At 59.3% G+C, this 18,666-nt stretch overlaps 6 protein-coding genes across 6 annotated transcripts; all 6 read left to right on the top strand.

The window, feature by feature from the left end:
• Positions 1 to 1,601: 1,601 nt before the first annotated feature.
• On the top strand, positions 1,602 to 2,348 carry LMXM_13_0190 (hypothetical protein, unknown function; the record flags this gene model as incomplete). The annotated part of the gene is made up of 1 exon (XM_003873181.1): positions 1,602 to 2,348. One exon carries the CDS (start codon positions 1,602 to 1,604, stop codon positions 2,346 to 2,348), a length of 747 nt encoding a protein of 248 aa, XP_003873230.1.
• Positions 2,349 to 6,925: 4,577 nt separating this feature from the next.
• On the top strand, positions 6,926 to 8,317 carry LMXM_13_0180 (conserved hypothetical protein; the record flags this gene model as incomplete). Its single annotated transcript, XM_003873180.1, has 1 exon — positions 6,926 to 8,317. The coding sequence occupies one exon, from the start codon at positions 6,926 to 6,928 to the stop codon at positions 8,315 to 8,317; it is 1,392 nt and encodes a 463-aa protein (XP_003873229.1).
• Positions 8,318 to 8,785: 468 nt separating this feature from the next.
• LMXM_13_0170 (putative MOZ/SAS family acetyltransferase) lies at positions 8,786 to 10,657 on the top strand (the record flags this gene model as incomplete). The annotated part of the gene is made up of 1 exon (XM_003873179.1): positions 8,786 to 10,657. One exon carries the CDS (start codon positions 8,786 to 8,788, stop codon positions 10,655 to 10,657), a length of 1,872 nt encoding a protein of 623 aa, XP_003873228.1.
• A 915-nt stretch (positions 10,658 to 11,572) lies between these two features.
• On the top strand, positions 11,573 to 13,084 carry LMXM_13_0160 (putative protein kinase A regulatory subunit; the record flags this gene model as incomplete). The annotated part of the gene is made up of 1 exon (XM_003873178.1): positions 11,573 to 13,084. One exon carries the CDS (start codon positions 11,573 to 11,575, stop codon positions 13,082 to 13,084), a length of 1,512 nt encoding a protein of 503 aa, XP_003873227.1.
• Positions 13,085 to 15,167: 2,083 nt separating this feature from the next.
• LMXM_13_0150 (conserved hypothetical protein) lies at positions 15,168 to 16,589 on the top strand (the record flags this gene model as incomplete). The annotated part of the gene is made up of 1 exon (XM_003873177.1): positions 15,168 to 16,589. One exon carries the CDS (start codon positions 15,168 to 15,170, stop codon positions 16,587 to 16,589), a length of 1,422 nt encoding a protein of 473 aa, XP_003873226.1.
• An 848-nt stretch (positions 16,590 to 17,437) lies between these two features.
• On the top strand, positions 17,438 to 17,998 carry LMXM_13_0140 (conserved hypothetical protein; the record flags this gene model as incomplete). The annotated part of the gene is made up of 1 exon (XM_003873176.1): positions 17,438 to 17,998. The coding sequence occupies one exon, from the start codon at positions 17,438 to 17,440 to the stop codon at positions 17,996 to 17,998; it is 561 nt and encodes a 186-aa protein (XP_003873225.1).
• Positions 17,999 to 18,666: the final 668 nt, after the last annotated feature.

Below are 18,666 nucleotides of genomic sequence, written 5' to 3'. Positions count from 1 at the left end.
TGTGTGCCAAAGCACACGCGAGTACGTCTTCGTTCCATTTTATATTTCGGTGTTTTTACTTCTGCCCATGCCTTTGATTCCCTCCCCCTCCCCCTTCCCCCTTCCCCCTTCCCCCTTCCCCCTTCTTCTCTTTTCTTCCTCTCCAAGTGCTTCTTGCTGACGCTAGTACCCAGGGGGACCGTTTATATATGCGTCTGAGCGTGTGCGTGTGCGTGTGTGTGTGTGTGCCACCTGCGCTTTGGCAGCGGAGGGAGGGCTCCGCAGCCCCATCCTCCTCCTCGCACCCTCTTCTACCTCCTTCGTCTCCTCTAATGACCACGGAAGGTACGCGCGTTTTTTTTTGTTTTCTGTTTTATCAGCGTGCCCGTTTCACCCACGAACAAGTCAACCAACAGACGCATACAGAATCACCACACAGCTCATCTACCTCGTGTTGCACGACGGCAGAACCCTGGTCTTATACAACGAAGCATCGTGCCGCCGAATCAGGTCATGCGTCTAGCGGGGATCTACTTGGCCTTCCTCGGATACGTGCTGCGCGATCGGTGACACAGGGAACTGGCTGGACTGCATGCCTTGATCCACGCGGGCCACGCCCAGGGCCCTGCGCTCGAGGGCGGAAGCGGTGACGCCTGTCGTGCGGGTCGTCGGGGGTGGTCTTACAGTGCATGCCGGGTGCACGAGTACATGCAAAAGGAAAGCAATGATTTTTGTGCTGGCGCTCACACGCATCTCCGGCGACTTCTGCCCCCTCCCCCACGCACTCGGTGTGTGCGTGTGTGTTTCGCGTGCAGAGCTGCTCTTCTTCCTTCGCATCTGTTCACCTGCTCCCTTCCTCCTATTCACGTCTTGAACGCGTCTGTTCTCACCTCGTGGGGGACTGCAACAGGTTCGTGAGGGGTGTCGCGCACGCGTGTTTGCATGAGCGTGTGTCTGTGGGTGGTATTGTGCTCTGCTGGCGTGTGTGTACACGATGCTAATTTGTGAATGCTGTCGCTGAGCGCAACTTGCGGCGCACTGAGCAACGCACGTACACACAAGAGGCGCAAGACGAAAGGAGCGCGCCTATGTCCTGACCCCTTTTCTTCCCTTTCTGCGTGTGCGTAGACCCGTATGCGTGCATCTGCCTGTGTGTCTGTCCCGCATCCATGCTAACATTGATTGTTGCTGTCGTTGTGCTTCACCTTTCCTTCCCTCTATAAAATACGCTTCCACGTGCACGAGTTGGGTTGGCAATGATGAGCTGGTACCTTTCTTGAGCTCCCTGCTGCTGCTGCTGCCGCTGCCGCTCTCTGTCTGTATGCCTCATTCTATCCTCGCTCCTCTCCTCGTCCCACCTCTGTCTCTCGTATTTCTGTGCCCGTGATGATATGCGCTTGCGGCTTCACTGCCACCACGGCTACCACACCCACCCACCCACCCACACACGTATATATATGCATGTATCAGGAAGCGAGTGCATCGATTATCTTTACGTCTGCCCCGCGTGACTTTTTACACTGAAGCAACGCACCCCGTACCCACTTCCTGCTCGCCCAGGCCAACATCTAGCACACGTCCCTCACACAGACATCTGCCATCGCGTATCTACACACGCAGTCATGCTGACGCTAACACTGGTGCAGCGCTCCGACATCGGCGCAGCTGTGGCGTCCGCGATGCACAAGGGCTACGTCTCCAAGCGCCAAAACAGCAGCGGCGCCTACTACACGGCGCGTCCTCGCACGAAGACCGCGTCACTTCCGGCGCTGAGGCATCCTGTCTCCACCCCTAGCAAGGCACAGCTGAAGGAGTTCAGGCGTTTCTACGAGGCAGTCACACGCTCGAGAGAGGCGACGAGTCTGCCGCCTACGCCGCTTGGTCATGGCGGCAGCGAGCGTATCCTCAACAACGAGCTCCTGCACCAATGTCCGTGGCAGGCGAGCTGCGTGGAACTGCGGGAGCGCGCCGTAGAGACAGCGCGGAAGGTGCTAAGTTACGGCAACGTTGACTTTGCGAGCCTGCGCAAGCAGTCGCGCCGCAACGCCGCCGCGTCCGCTGGGACGAGGAAGCCCACTAGCTCATCGCCGTATGGCTCCTACTCGAACGTGGAGGACATGCTTGACAAGTCCAGCGGAGACTCGGTGCAGCAGCAGCAGCAGGGTCCCGGGCTCGACGTCGTCCACTACTACGAGACTTCCACCTCAGAAGGCTTGGCCGGGTATCAGCAGATTGCGATGCAGGTGCGCAAGGGGAAGCTTCCCGGGTCCTGCACCAACTTTTCGGCCGAGGGCGGGTTCGCCGTGTGGGTTGTGCCACACAACGAATACATAGAGACTCTGAGCGCGATGGGCTACCTCCCCGAGTAACATCTGTAGCGGAGGTCACGTGCGGCGGAATCGGCGGCGAGGAGCCGGATGGGTTAGGATAGGGAGAGAGAAGTGGCGTGGCAAGCCGGCAGGTGGCCGGTCGACGGGGAACAACAAAAAATGGGGCGGCAAGCCACTGTGTGCACCTCGAGCACACGTGCTCGTCCGTCGCACTGTCGTGGGGTTGCAGCGTGACCTACCCGTCTTCCTTGTAGATCTATGGGATGCGCTGCTGCCACCTCCCCCCACTCCTTTCTCCCTTTGTCTATGTGCCCGAGTGCATGCGCAGGAGATGCCACTCAGACGTTCGCGTTTCCGTCTCTTGTGATGACATAGTCACAGCCCCAGCCCCAGCGTGGTCTGTCGCAGTTGTGGGTGTGTGTGCCTGCGTGCCCACCCCATCTCGCTCTCACCACCGCCGCACAGTTGCACCCCTCGGTGCGTCGAAGATTTGCTTTCTTCACGCTTTTTCTTTCGACTTTTCGTACTTCAGGCGGTGTCTTTATCGGTGCCGCGCCCCTCCCCCATCCGTTTGGCCCCTTTGTCTCGCTGTGGAGGCGGGAGAGGAGGTGTGGTGAGGGCCGTGAGGGACGAGCACGGCCGCTGGGGTCCGTGTCCCTCGTCCTAGTCCTTTCTCTCTTCCACTTCTGAGTTTTCTTTCGTGTTTTCTCGTCATCCACTGGGGGTGCAGAGGCATCTCGCTCTCTCGCTCTCGCTCTGTCTGTGTTTCTGTATGGGCGCGGTGTCTGCTCTCTGCTGATCTTCGTGGTTCTCTCTCTCCATCTGTGTTGCTTTGGTGGTTGGCGGCGTTTGCGCTGCCGCCTCCGGTGAGTGTACGTGTAAGCTCGTTTTTCATTGGGTCTTATCGTTCCCATCGTTATGCGTGTTGGTGTGCGTGCGTGCGTGCTCCGCTCCCCTCCCCCAGAATGCTGCCTAATCTTGCCTGCTCTCTGTTGTACACAAAGACACATACACGTGTCCTCTCTCTCCCTCTCGTTCTTTCCGCGATTCGCTGTCCTCACCCAACTAGTTGTGCGGGCCGCCTCTCATCTCGCGCCACCGCCGCCGTCTCTTCGTGGTCGCCACAGCAGCGGTGCATGCGCGCATCAGTCCCACGCTTGAGGGCACACTAGCGGCATACTGTCTTGCTATCTGTGTGCGGGTGTGCCGCTGCGTGTGATGTTGGAAGACAGGTGTCTTCCACCGCTCCGCATCTCTTCCCTTAAAGTCGACGGCGCACATGAAGAGCTCTGGACCAGACGGCGGTGCACCCAACCGCACTGAGGGTGAGGAGGAGGAGCGACGAGATGAAGAAGGGACGTCACTCCGGTGCGGCGGATGGGCGGAGTAGGGGACATGGACAGAGGTGGTGGTGGTGACTGGCCGACATGCGAGAGGTAAGCAAGATGATCGAAAAGAGTGCAGAAGAGAGCATGTTGTCTGCTGGATGGTGGTGGTGTTGTATGTCACACGAAGCAAAATCTATGTGGTGCGATGTGGGATGCATGTGTGCGTGTACACGAGCGGCGACGCCCGCACACACGGCATCGGCTCATACCCTCTCTTCTTCTTATCTCATTTCTGCTGCGCTGTCACTCATCCCTGCGGACTTCGGCAGTGGTTGCGTTGCTCTGCTCCCTCTGCCCCCCACTTGGTGTACCTCTCTCTGCGTGTGTGCGTGTGCTTCGGATCTTATTGTCGAATTTTGTTCTCTTTTTTTTTGACTCGAATTTTCTTCCTTGTTTCCCATCTCTCTCGCTGTACATCCTTCCTCCCCGTCGTGGATCCTGCCGTTGGCTTCGCTCTACCGCTGCGCCTGGCTGCGCGCGTGATAGGTGTTAGGTGTGCCTCTGTGCGGCTGTCTTCGTTTTCGGACTTGCCTTCTTCTGGCTCTCTAACCCCATATTGCCTCACTTCTCCTGCTCTCGTGTGCTGCACGCGTGCATGTGCATATCACATGATCTCGAGGCGGTGGCGAATATCTCTACGGAGGTTGGAAGAGGAGGGATGGAGGAGAGTTGCTCACGTCATAGAGACTGTGCTGTGTCAACCTAAACACCTCCTCCTCTTCCTCCTCGTACAACTCTTTGTTTTCTCTGTTTTCCCTCTCTTACCCTTCGCCCCGCCCTCTCTCCTTCTCCGTGTGCACGTGCGGGGTGTGCGATTATGAGAGGTTTCCCCACTGGCCTTCTCCACCCCACGCACCGCCCTCGCCTCGCCGTGACCCGGTCCCTAATCCACCCCTTTTTTTCGCCGCCGTCTCATCCTCCTCTTTCTGACCTAAGCCGGCATCTGTGGCCTTTGTTTCTTCCCCCCTTTCCTTCTTGCTTCTTCGTCGCTGTGTGTATGTGTGTGTGTTGTAGCCCCCCTTCCCCCTCCTCCTCCCCCCTCTCTCCCTGTTGGAGCTGGTGGCGCTTGTTGTCCTTGACGCGTTGCTCTCTTCTCTTTCCCTTCCTCTATTGTGGTGTTCACTCGTTCAGTCTGCGAGGATTGCCATCATGTGTTTCCCTGCTCTCTCGGGTCTCTCACCGACGATCGAGGTCCCTCCCTCCCTCCTCCCCTCAGACAGGTACGCGCATGTCTGCCGTCCCCCCTTCTCGTCTCCCACCTTCGCCACATCGAAGGACGCATCGATCTTGTTTTTGTGTTTCTATTCCATGCTCACACACATGCCCATCTTTCTCACCCGTGCTCCTCTTTCTGTGCGATGCGGCCATCACCACCACCGCCACCGCTGCCGCCACCGCCGCCGCTGTGATGATCATGGGGAGGGGGACGTACGCCAAACGGCAGCGGGAAAAGCAGAACCCTTGGTGGCGACGACGGGACAGCAACAAGGGCGAGGTGGTGGGTCAAGAAGCATGTGTGTGCATGCATGTCGGCATACATAGCTGCAGCCTCCTCTCTCTCTCTTTATGGGACTCTTTTCCTCTTCACCTTTATCTGTGTTGTGCCGCAGTCGTGCGTCCATATACATCTGTGCGTGTGTGCGTGATGCACCCACACACATGAACGCAAGCGCACACGTACACCGCAACTCTCCCATCTTAGTGATTCCTTAGCTTTCTCTCCCTTCTCTCTGTCTTTTTTTTCGCGCATCACTCTCATCCCTGTTGTACACTCTTTCCCGTCTCCCGTCCTCCCCCCTCCGCCCTCTCTGACTCTGTCCTGCCCTGTCCGTGTCGGCGTGTGTGTGTGTGTGCCTCTCTCTGTCACTGGAGTGCACACATCGACACAGGCGCATATACATAGTAATATACATAGTAATATATATATATATATATATGGATATCCTATATAATGTGTGCACATCGGCTTTTTTCGGAGGTGATCTTCGACGTCTCTCATGTCTGTGCACCTCTCGATCTCCGCTTCTGTGTGCTTTCCTTCCTCATCCAAACTCGTATTTTGCATTGGCTGGCGTTGATGTTGCCGGTCGGAGGATGTTCGGCCGCTCTCACGTTCTTTGCGCGATTACCTCTTCTCTAAATTTCCGTCGTGGCTTCTCTCTAATCCCACTTCGTCTTACCCTGTGAATGCGTGTACGTGTGCAAAGTGCTGTGGTGGACGGCGGCAACGGATGCGCTTCTTGCTGTTTTCTCCAAACACGCCTACACGAGGAGGTGGAGAGAGGAGGCAGCGCCACGCCAGTCAGGCGTGCACGCGCTTATGCGCCGATATGCGAGCGGGTTTTGCGCGTCACTGGATGTACACGTGCATACGCTTCCCTACGCGGTTGCCGGACCGCCAGCTCGTTTTTCGCTGGCCTCCACCGTCATTTCGTGTTTCTCTTTTCGCTCGATTCACCTCACCTCTGTGTGTGTGTGTGTGTGTGTGGCCTTCGCTCTGTGGGACAATGAGGACGGGCGTGTGCGTGCCGGCGGACGTATGCGCGCTCCCGCTCTCTTGCACTTTCTCCGTGGCTTTTGTTGTATTTAGGCGAGGGCAGTGACGGAGGATGTGTACCCCGCTGTTGTCGTTGATGTTGCATGCCCGCACAATCCCACCCCACCCCCTGCCCACTTTGGATTTCAGCCGGCCCCGGGCGTCATTTCTTCTGCCTTTCCTTCGAGTCTTCTTTTACTATTCCGCTTCGTCTGCAGAGCGCGCGTGAGCGCACCTGCGGTGCTCTGAAAGTGCACATACCGACATACACTTACCACGAGAGAGATGCAGCGAGGCGAACACCCCTCTCTTCTATACTCGCCGGAATACTGTGTCTGCTGCCGATGCAGCAGCGCCTTTAACAGGGGAGGGCCACGGCGGCTCTCTGCTCTCCACTGCCCCGCTTCCTTCACAGCCACTCGCACTGAAAGGGCGGACCCCATGCCCACTCTCAGTCGCTCTCGCTCTCTCGCGCTGTAGCGGAGGTCACCGCCGCGTGCTTGTGTGTGTGTACCTCAGCGCCGTTCTTGGGGGGAGGGGGACGGTAGCAGAGGACGGCGCCGATATGCACATGGGAAAAGGCAAGCACCTTCTCTCTCACATTCTCCCCACAGCCTTCATCTACCGGGCTGCACCTTCATTTTACCTTTCCTCTTCCCCCTGCCCCATCTCTTACTTTGCTGTCATCGCTGATGTGTGCACTCCCGGTCATGGAGAGGACTAGAGGCTCGACCGTGCAAGTTTGCGGTGAGAGGCACACTATGAGTCTTTCCCTAGCGACAGTGCTCTACGCTGACGCCACGCGGCTCTACCGCCTCGGTGACCTTCACCACGCACGCGGCGCGGCGGAAGAGGCGCTCCTTTCACTGTCACTGAGCCCGCACAGGGATATCAGCGACCACGCCAGCCATCGCCATGGAGGCGGCGATCACGAAGAGACCGCTGACAGTGTTTCGGTCGACTGCGAAGTTTCACAAGCTCAACAGCGGCAGCGCCACCGACTCTTCGGCAACAGTCTCCTGCTCCTATCGAGCATCTACATGGCGGTGCAGGACTACGCCGAGGCGGAGCGACTGCTTGTGACGTGCGACGGGTACTGGAGAGAGCGCCTGACCAGCACGCACACGAGGCTTTCATCTGCTGGCACATCTGCAGAGGTGGAGTGCGCGTGCTGTAGTGAGCTGGACGAGGGACTGGCTGGCGTCGCGTACAACCGTGCTGTGCTTCGCCTTGAACAGCTTCGGCGCACCCCATTCTCGCCAGCCAGTCGCGGAGACGGTGAACTGTGGGTCGCGTCATTGGTTGACGTGTGCGGCGCTGACGCACGTCCGACACATTCGTCAATACCTCTATCCTCTACTGCAGCCTCTTCAGGTACGCCAGAGACTGTGCTTGCGAGCGTGATGGCGCTGCTGCTGGACGCACAAGACCGGCTCGCGCACACGCTCGGGCCGTCCCGTAGTCTTCTCGCTGACGTCCTGCACACCATCGGCGTCTGCCACTACGAGGCGGCCGACTACATCGCCGCGCTGCAAGCGTGGCAGCGCTCCATGGCGATTCGCGTGCATCTTCACGCGCTGCGGCAGCGCAGCGACAAGGACGCCGCTCAACGCGCGCTTCGTCGAGGCGTAGGCGGAGACGACGGCGAGTGCGGTGATGGTACGGAGGAGCTGAAGCTGGCTTTGACAATGGAACACGTGGCGCAGGTGTACCGACTACTGGAGAGTCGATCCGTCGAGGCGCTAAAGCTGCTAGACACAGTGGCAGCCACGCGACGGCGGTACCTTGGCCCCACAGATCCACTGTTCGTCCGCACGCTGGTGCTCAAAGGCGTTCTGGCAGCAGAGCTTGGTCACACAAAGCTTGCCCGCGCACTGTTTGACAGGTGCAGCGCCATCTACGGTGAGGCTGGTCCGGAGACGCCACCTCTCAGTAGCTCTGCCTGCGCGGCACAGGAGGTGGAGCAGTGGCGACTGCACCCCACGCCACCCTGTCCGTCTTCCCTCTTTTCCCACCACCTCTCGAGCACGCACCGGCAGGGGAACGCTCCAGGGAGCCGCGCTGGGGTAGATGGTCAGTGTTGATAGATCTGATTTCCACCATAGAGGCTCCACGGGCTGCCTGCAGAGGACATGCATTCACACCAACCAGCGACAGTGTATGGTGAACCGCGCTAACCGCCACTGAGGTGGTGGGGAGCCGTTTATGAAGCCGCCACCGGCACCGCGCCCACCTTTCTCGTGCTGGTCTTTTGAGGATACAAAGGGAATGGAAGAGGATGCCAACGGATGGCCACGCCGCTGCATGCTCCGCGCGATGGCGGTCGACACGTCTGTGGACGTGTGCGTGCAGGTGTGTCATGTCTAGGGAAGAGAGGGAGAGGGACGCTGAAGCGCAGCGGAGCGCTTCCGTTTTTCTTGTCTCGTGTCTCCCGCTTGCACTTCGCCCGCTGCCTCTCTCACACCCTTCCCTCTTTCACGTCTTTCATTGCTCATGCGGGATTTGCTTCTCTCACCATTCCTGCGTTGCTCTGCAGGGGTGGGGCAGTCACGATGGAGGTCGGCCAGCGGTGTCGTCTTTTCCTCACCGACTCCACATCCACGCATGCCACGAACAGCTCCGATGGCATCCGCAGCGACGGATTCGCCGTGACAGGGGTGGTGGTGGGGGTGCGCCCCCACGCCGAGGAGCCATGGCGGCGCTTGTATTACGTTCACTGCACCCACATCGAGTTTGGCGCGGAGCTGGCGCGGCAGCGGCGCAAGGCGGCTGCACTGTCGTGGAGCGGGGCCCCGCTCAGCACTATTGGGAGCGGGACCATACACAGCTGCAACGAGCTGCGCGCCGCCGGCGGCAGCTTTGTCTCAAACGGCGGCTACCACTACCGCTACGATGGCTGGTATGATGCCTTCGCTCTCGCCCCGGCGTCTGGGGACGTCGCCCTCGCCAACAACACCGCTGCAATGACTTCCGCTAGCTCTTCGCCCCCTGAGCCGCCCGCAACGGTGCCGGAACCTCGCGATGACGAAGGGGTGGCGTCAGTGTCCGCCGTCTCGCACCTGTCTGGACAGCCCCGCGAAGCACCGGAGGAGTGGGTGGCCGCGATGGAGCATGACACGGCCGTGTGCGAGGTGGTGTATCTGTGCTACGCCTTCCAGCCTTGGTTTCCTGCACCCTACAGCGCTCTACAGTACCTGGCCCTCCCCGAAGACGACGTCTGTCACTCCGTCTACGTGTGCCACCGCTGTCTCTCGCCCTTCTTTACGCGGGAGCAGTACTACGTACACCTGGCCGGCGAGTACTGCCGCCTGCGCACCCCGCCTGGTCGACTCATCTACCATGACGAGGACGCCGGGTACAAGGCGTTCCTCGTGGACGGCGCCAAGGACCTCCACTACGGCCGCTGCCTTTCCCTCCTGGGCAAACAGCTCATCGAGAGCAAAGTGCTGTCGAATGATGTCGACCTGTACGAGTACGTGGTGGTGACGATTCCACGTGCCTCGCTGCCGTACATGCCAGCCGCACTGCCGTCCGGTACGTCCGCCGAGCAGTGTGGAGTGGACAACCTGGTCGCGCTCTCGAGAGAGGGGTTCCGCCAGGTTGCGAGCGACTTCGATGCGGAGGACTGGGACGGCGACGCGGTGATGGGGTACTTCAGCAGGCTGAAGCACCACCCTGATCACACGCTCTCGTGCATTGTCACGTTGCCCATCTTTCAACGCACGGGTGTGGCTACTTTCCTGCTGGATGTGGCGTACTGGATGACTCGGCAGCGGCAACGTGTGTGCGGGTGCGGTTTCTGTGGGCGGTCTGGTGGAGCCATCAGTCGACCCTTCTCGCCCCACGGGCAGTCGTTGCTCCTCTCCTATTGGCGACGCGCGCTGCTGCGGTCTCTAGCCGCGGTTGCTCCGTTACACCGGCGTGTGTCACGGACCGCACAGCCGGAGCTGCGCTTCACCCTGGCGGAGCTTCGTGCGCTGATGGACATACCAATCCACACAGACGACATGGAAACGCTACTCCTGCAGAGCGAGTTCGCCTTCTATCAGCCCGTTGCTGCCAACGCCGCGGCGGCGCGCTGCAGCGACGATGACGACAGCGCCTCACCACCAACCTCTCCGACCTCTTCAAAGAGAAGGCAACGCCGAGAGCGCAGCAGCGCCTCCACTTCGCTGAAAGACTCGCAGGCGAGCAGCGGCAGCAAGGTGTCCTCTTCCTCGGCCGGAGGAAGTACTGGGAATGGTGGTGGCTCGATATCTGGCGCGCGCTACACGGCCACGCTGGTTCTGGAGGCCACGCTTCTCGAGGCAGCAGCAAAGCTTCACACAAAGACGCCGCGCTCGTGTGTGATGTTCGACAAGCGCTGGCTCCTAAAGGATAGGCGAGGCGCCTACGCGTACGACACGCCGTACTACCACTACTGAACAGCATTCATGGAGCTGCAGAGAAGTGAAAGAGGCGAGTGCCACATGGATGGTGAGAGGCCGCAAGATCCGCAGCAGAGCGCATGTGTACGAGTGCCGTCCCTCGCAGCTCACCGCGCTCTTTTTCTGTCTTTTCTCCTGTCTCTCTCACGGCCCACCATCGCGTTTCCGTGGAAGGCTCTTCACCAACCACCGCCCACCAATCGTCTCTTGCTTTTCTCCAAAGCACAGCACGGCCACCGGTCGTACATGCGCGTCGACACGTGCACATCTATACATCTCTCTATCAAGCCACTCGTGAGAAAGGCGAGGCCGGGTAATGCAGCAACTGCGGCCTTGGAGAGAGCGGCATGCTCGATAACACCCACACATGCACTCATATACTTGGTGCGTGTCGGCGCTGGCACGTGTGGCCAGTCTCTGCTGCCGTGAGTGGGTGTGTCTGAGTGACTCTCTCTCTCTCGCTGCCACATGTGCTTCCGACGCGTGCGTCTCTCTGACCCTCCCTGTCTCCCTCTCTCTCTCTCGCCCACGCACCTGCACATCCCCGTCAGTGTCGCCGCATCCCTTTTTCCCCTTTCTGCTCCCCCTCCCCTCCAACTTTGGCTCTCGTGCGTGTGCGCGTTTTCCTTCGTTTTGTTGTTCTCTCTCCTCTCTTGTGGTTCGCCGTCTTCGTCGGCTTGCTTGGCTCTCCGCTGCGCACGTACGTGTGCGGGTGCGCTGGTATTGTCCCCGTGTCTTCTTGTGTGCCCGTATATACATACACACAGTCCGACTTCCTCCCCCCTCCCCCGTCCGCTGTTCCGCGTCACAGCCCTCCGATCGTTCGATCGCTCACCTCCTCCGTCCCTTACCCAGTGGCGCCACACCACCTTTTCCTCTCTTCTCCTCATCTTCCCTCTATAAACAGGCGCGATGTCCGCGGAAGACACCCCCATCTCGCTCTTCCTGCAGGCGTGCAACCAGGAGGGCGTCACGACACCCAATGCGAAGCTGGTGGAGTTCTTTCAGAGCCGAGAAACCTTCGACAGCATCCTCGAGATCGACCTCAGCAACAACTACGTCGGCAACCGCGGTCTGCTGGCAGTGCTGGACGTCATTGAGCATCTGAGCTGCTTCCGCTCCCTCAACGCCACGGACCAGAAGCTGTACAACTCAGACTTCAGTGAGGAGGCTGTCAAAGGCAATGCCGTGATTGACCGTATCGTGGAAGTGTTCAAGGCGCACCCCACCGCCAACTCGCTCAACCTCAGCAACAACCCCATCTCGAACTACGCGGGGCGCAAGCTGCTCTCCCTGGCGCAGGTGAACCAACGCATGTGCCTCATCGAGGTGAGCGACACCCGCATAGACTTTGATCTTCGCAACAAGATTGCAAAGCAGTGCGAGGAGAACACCCGCAACATGTGGGACGCCGAACAGGATGGGAACGCGAATTCGGGATCCGCCTTCGGCGAGAACCTGGAGTGGGTGCCGACCCAGGCCACGGCGGACCTGACGTCACTCGGCGCCGGCCGCGCTCGTCGCCAGACAGTACGAGTCGAGGGCATTGATCCTGAGGCGGCCAAGAACTACGTGCCCCCGGTGCATGAAAAGTCGCAGGAAGACACGAATATGATCTGCAAGCTGCTGAGCCACAACGTGCTCTTTGGCTTCCTCGGCAGCAAGGACATCCTAACTGTGGCTGAAGCGATGTACCGCGAGGAGTTCGTGAGGGACGAGTGCATCATCGAGTTCGGCCAGACCCACTGCGACAAGCTCTACGTTATTCAGAGCGGTGAGGCGGATATTATAAAAGAGGGCCAAAAGGTGTTCGTTAAGACGGAGGGAACGGCGGTTGGCGAGCTGGAGCTGCTGTACGACACACCTGCCGTAGCAAGCGTGAAGGTGTCCACGGAGACGCTGGTAGCGTGGGTGCTGGACCGTGAAACGTACCGCAACCTCGTCATGGGCTCCTGCATCCGCCGTCGTGAAATGTACGTGTCGATGCTGGCCAAGGTTCCCTTCCTGCAGAGCCTCGACTCCTACGAGTGCATGCAGATCGCAGACGCCCTCACGAGCGATGAGTTCGCTGCCGGCGACTATATCATCCACTACAACGAGGAGGGCGAGTGGCTGTACATCATTACCGAAGGCACTGTGGAGGTCATTGGCCGCGACGCGGCCGGCAACAAGACGAAAGTGTGCGAGTTCCACAGCGGTGACCACTTTGGCGAACTGGAATTCCTCAACGAGCACCGCACCGTTGCAGACATCGTGGCCGTCACGGACGTCACGACGGCGAAGCTGAACCGCCGGCATTTTGAGATGTGCATGGGTCCCGTCATGGATGTGCTGAAGCGGAATAGCACCTCTGCCAAATACGACTACTACCAGCAAGTGCTCCAGCAGCAGCAACAGCAGGGTGCCCCGGCGACGGTCCAGTAAGAAGGCACGTGCAACAGGGGAGGGAGGGGGCCGCGCAGGGGGGGGGCAACCGCACCCCGATCACGACGAAGGGCCCGGTGGGGGGCGCGGTCGGCGCTGCTCCTTGCACGTGAACGACACCCTTCCCCCTCTTCCTCTCGGCCTACTTGCTCTTTCCTCTAGCATGGACCAACCGGCGCACGAATCTTTTCTTGTTTAACGTTGCACATTCGTGCATGTTAGTACTCTCTCTATCTCCCCCCTATTCGATGTACAGCAGCATGTGTAGAAGACACACGCTGACACACGCACGCATCCATGGATGCAGGCGAAGAGGGCGAGCGAGTGTGTAGCCGGGCATGTACGGGAAAAAGAAGGAAACATATTTGTCTTGCGTTACTGTCTTCTCGCCTTGTCATTGTTGCTTTTTTTTTGTGGTGGCTCAAGTCCTTGCATGCCAACTCTATTATGTCCGTCTGTGTGTGTGTCCTGTCGCCCCCCCCCCCCAACACACACACACACACACACACGTATATACACCCACCATGCATCGCAGGAGAGTCCATCTGTCTCGGTCTATCAGTCCCCCCTTTCTATTCCATTCCTCATCCCTCAGCCGGTCTCCGTTCGACGCTCTTATCATTGTTTCTTCTTCGTATACTGTTCTGTTGTTTGACATGTATAGACCCGTGCTGCCGTTCACCATGCGGCCCCCCTTCCGCCATTTTCTTTTCTATCACACACGCCTCACCGAAGCCAGAGAGATACGTACATCAGAAGTCGCCTTGCTACCTTTACACGTACATCCGTGCACAACCCCCTCCCCCCTGTTGGACGGATGCGCTGATAACACATAGACACACGTGACGAGCGGGCAATCAGAGTTTATAAAACACACGCACGCACGCACACCAGAAAAAGGACGATACCAGGAAACGACGAGGAGGAAGGGGGAGAGGATGGGCAACGCCGGCACTTGATATGAAGGCGATAGAGTGAGGAGATGGGAGAGAGAGACGCATTCGTGGTGTGAGTGTGCGCGTTGGCGGATTCGATAGACGACAACGGCCATGGCGCACACACGTGGGAGAAGAGAGGTGTCTGTTGCTTGCGCACCTGCGCTTGCCTCTCCCCTCTCCTCCCACGTGCACACCAGTATCTACTCAGCAAGGGGCGGCAAAGGTCTGCCATAAAGCATCGATCTTCTTTTCCCGCCATTTGCTTTCTCTTTTCCGACTCGTGATGTGTGGGCACGTGTATGTGTGTGTCTCTGTGCTGTCACTGCTGCGCCCCACCCTCATCGGTCCATCTCTCCTTCTCGCCCATCTGCGCACATACGTTGGCGCCTCTTCCCTCGTCTCTTCACGCATCTTTTTTTCGCCCCTCTCCCCCTCTCCCGCTTCGCTCTTTGTTTTGTTTCTTTGTATGTCGTTTTGTACTTACACACACACACGCACATGCACGCACCACCCGTTGTACCTGCATCATCGCGCCTGCGTGTCTCGCTCCATCTTGGTGTGTGTGTGTGTGTGTCTGTTCCCCTTTTTCTCTCTGTGTATATCTGTCAAGCTTATCCGAAGCTTCTCGCCGCATCCTTCGCAAGACGCACCGAAGCAAAACGAGGCGATGTGGCGACACTGTGCCGTTCGACGCTCAAGCAGCCATAGTGGTAGAGCGAGGGAGAGACCACGATGTTGCTGGTAGGGGGATAAAGGGAGAGGACAATGCGGAATGTGCACACACACACGCCAAGATGGACACTTTCTCTCTGTTCTCTCTCCCTTCCTCCCTTCACCACCACAACGATTGTGTCTTCATGCTCGATCAGATGCCTGAGTATGCGTGTGTGTGTGACTGTGCCACATGCGTTCACTGCTGCTGTGGGCGCGGAATGTGCAGGCATGTACCACTCCACCCTATGAAGTGCGTACTTTCCGTGTTTAACGTCACGTGCATCTACGCCCTTCTCATGTTCCTCCCAATGTCGTGCAACCCCTCACCATCCCACCTTGGTATTCTCTCTTCTTCTTATGCCCCTTGCAGCGCTCTCTGTAGGACGTGCACCTACGAACGCCCGCGGATACACGCACACAGTCGCCCTGTCATGATCCCGAAGGGGTGTGTGGTGCAGGGTTTTCGCGAGGTCTTCGCCCCAGTCTCGGTGCGCGCCTACCGCCACTACGGTTTCCTGGTGGTGGAGAACTTTCTGCCTGCATTGCTTGCCCACCAGCTGACGACGATGTGCAACACGGCGGTGCGGCAGCGAGGTGACAACATCTTTCCCGGCCTCGACGCGCAACACCGTCTGGGCGCGACAGTGGCGCCACCCTCTAAGCTGAACCCCCTGAAAACCCCTGGCGGTGCTGCCGATACGGGTGCCAAGCCCCTTCACCCTGCCACGCCGCCGCTGGCCTCCTCCACGTCTTTGGGCCTCGGCAACGCGCCGCTGCGGTCAGATCGGCAGAAAGAGCACGAGGCCGCCGAACGCGGTCGTCATGCCGGGACGCAGGCGAGGAAGACTCACATCACGTTAAGGAGGCGACGTGCTGTCGACAGGGTATACCGCCGTCTCACCAAGGCCCGCGAGCGCTACAGTGCCCACAGGCGCGTCGGCGGGTACGTGACGGCGGAGGAGGAGATGGCGGTTAACATGACCGAGGAGCGCATCCAGGAGCTGCAGTCCAAGTACACCTACGAGGACTTCCAGCGCAGCTTGCAGCACAGCCGAGACAGCGAACTCTCGGAGTCGGTGTTCCACCGCAATCATCACGTCAACGAGGCGATGACCTTCATGCAAGACTGGCCACGCACGTGGTGTTGGCTGTGGCGCACATCTCCTGAGCTGAAGGCGCTCGCGGTGTCCGCGGAGGGGGCGGTGGGCCAACTCGTTGGGGAGGCTGCAGGGTACTTGGCTGGCGAGGTGGTGCTGCGTGTGTATTCCGACAGCGCCACCGAGGCGACGTCACTGAGCAACGCGACCCCGATGAGCTTTGCCGGTGTCTCCACCAACTTTGCGCATCCACATGCGCTGTCGGCGCAGCTGGGGTTGGAACGGCCAAGCTCGACGCACTCGGATGCTGCCACGATGGTTATGCCAGGCTCTCATCACATTGTCTGGCGTATCTCACTGGACGGCAAGGAGCTCGACCGCTTTCAGCCTGGCGGCATCTTTGACGTTGGCTCGATGGTGCGGGCTCTGCCAGAGGTGAGCCACCTGCCTGTTGTTGCGCTCCCTCCTCTAAACCCTGGCGCGGTGCTATTCTTCAACAACTATCTTCTCATGGGGACTCAGGCGAACCTCTACGGTGCCGCGCAGAACGCCGCCGGCACCGTTGCCGCCGGGCCTGTCGCACACGCAACCAGCTACGCCTTCTCTCTCATACCGGACCGGTGCGTGTTTGATGGCAGGCGCAACTCGTGGGCGTCGCGCGATTCGCATGGGCCTCTTTACTCGTACAAGCGCGGGCAGCTGCTGACGGACGATGCGGCTTTCCCCGTAATTCACAGAGCTTTGGATATAGAATAAGAGGGCACTCCGAGGGGGAGGTCCAGGGGAGGGGGGCGCGGGAACGGCAATGGTGGCCGAAGGGAGGTGGGCTACGTGGGCACCCTACGTACACCTACCACTTTACCACATATGCACGGCTGCGCATCCCTCTCCCGCCCTCTCTGTCACTCACACGCCCCCCGCACCGTTGCTAACAAAACGACAAGCGAAAGGGAGACGAGATCCGCACGGGCACACGTGCGCCAACTCGGGTGTGCGCGGCTGCGATGCGGCTGTCTGTGCTCAGCGTCGTGGTTTCTGTTTTCGTCTTTCCCTCCGTGCTACGTGGTGAGTGATGCATGCGCGTGTGTCTGTCACGCGCTGCCACGTGCCATCGCGCACACATGTGCGGCTACTCGGTCTACATACGATATGGACCTTCCCCCATGAATGCTCTCTCCCCGCCACCCCTCCCACATGCACACTTCTTGTCGCTCTCTACACGACGTGGGCGTGTGTATGTTCCCATGCAATCATTATCTGACCCCCCTTCCCTCGCCCATCCGTCCGTCCATCCGTCACCCCCTCACTCTTCTGGGTTTTGCGCGTTGTGTTCGCTCTTCCTCACGAGCAACATTATTCGTTGAAAAGGAAAAGTGCATCACACACAGACACGTGCCCACATGCGCCGTCGTGACGGGTGCGGCGTGTGCCTACCAGGTGCTGCATTGCACGCGTTGGCTCGCCAGTACTCGGAGTACCGCTCGTCGTACACGGGCGAGCGCAGCGCTCCCTGGGTCACCCCGGAGGTGGCGCCGGCCTACCCGTCGGCTCGCTCGCTGTTTCCCTTAGAGAGGCCGCGTTTTCGTAAGACGCATATTGAGTGGATGCTGCATCACGGCCACGGCGACCGCTACGGCAAGTACGGCCCGTCGCGCGAAATTGCGGACTTCGAGTACGCTGATGGCACCCCGTCGAGTATTAGCGGCAAGCGGTTTGCCCTCAAGCATCACCAGGACCACCTGTTAGTGCAGCTCATCCGATCCGCAGCGATAGTGGAGCGCTTCGAAGAAGAGGAGCTTCTGCCACGTATTCCGGGTACGCCAGAGCAGCGCAGCTGGGACCCAGAGATTCCGCTGTTCCTCGAGGACGTGGACGAGTTTGGCCGCCCACCGCGACCTGTGGCAGGTGACATGGTGACGCGCGTTATCGAGGAGCGCTTCGCAGAGGAGAGCGGCCGCACGCCGGTCAACTTAGCGAACAAGCACGCTGGCGAGGTGCTGGAGCCGAACACGATGTTTGCCACGTACGACCCCGCTGCCTTTGTCTCCGACGCCATAAAGAAAGATGTGCGGCGACCCTTCTGGTCGCGTCGCCGGTGGGCGCTGAGCGACAACTTCATGGTGCCGATGAGCCCCAAGGCGAAGAACACCATCAAGGACGAGTGAGGAGCGACACACTTACCTGTGGAACATTCGTGTGCTTGCATGTGTATGCGCGTGTTGGCGACGTTGTTGCCGAAAAATGGGCGCTGAGGAGAGAGTTGGAGAAGATCGGTATGGACAATGTGGAACCAGCGAGGACCGTGCAGCACGCTCGTGTCGCTCGCTGTCTACGCATGCATACGCACAGGGATAGCGACGGTGTACTGTGGTACACCAGTCGCCCCCATCGCACCTCACAACTAACCATCCTTCACTCACTCGCCTCTCATCTTGTTATCCGTTGAGTCGAACCTCGCGCGCCTGCTCGGCTGCGGCGGGGAGGGGAACGTTGCATCTCCTGTTGTTTTGGCGCACCCTGGCGTGTCTGGACGGTGTGCGTGTGCGTGTGTCCGCACTGCTCCTCCCCCGTCACCTTGCCGCTGCCTCTACACGGATACACACACACGCAATGTGTGCGCGCATGGCGTTTTCTTACAGTTTATTTAAGCTTCAAAGGCAACAGCATCCGAACCTCCGCAGCACTGCGGGACTGCTCGTGGGTGGCTGTGCGCATTGCCGATGCCGTGCAAGATGCGAGCCATCCCTCGCTCACAGGTACTGTATGCATGTCCGTGGGTCGGAAGGGGAAGCGCACAGCGCCAACATATATGTATGCGTCTGCGCGCATCGCG

This window comes from Leishmania mexicana, chromosome 13 (assembly GCF_000234665.1).
Source record: "Leishmania mexicana MHOM/GT/2001/U1103 complete genome, chromosome 13".
Classification (NCBI taxonomy): domain Eukaryota; phylum Euglenozoa; class Kinetoplastea; order Trypanosomatida; family Trypanosomatidae; genus Leishmania; species Leishmania mexicana.
The sequence above is the reverse complement of the archived record's forward strand: the minus strand, read 5'-3'. Positions and strand labels throughout refer to the sequence as shown.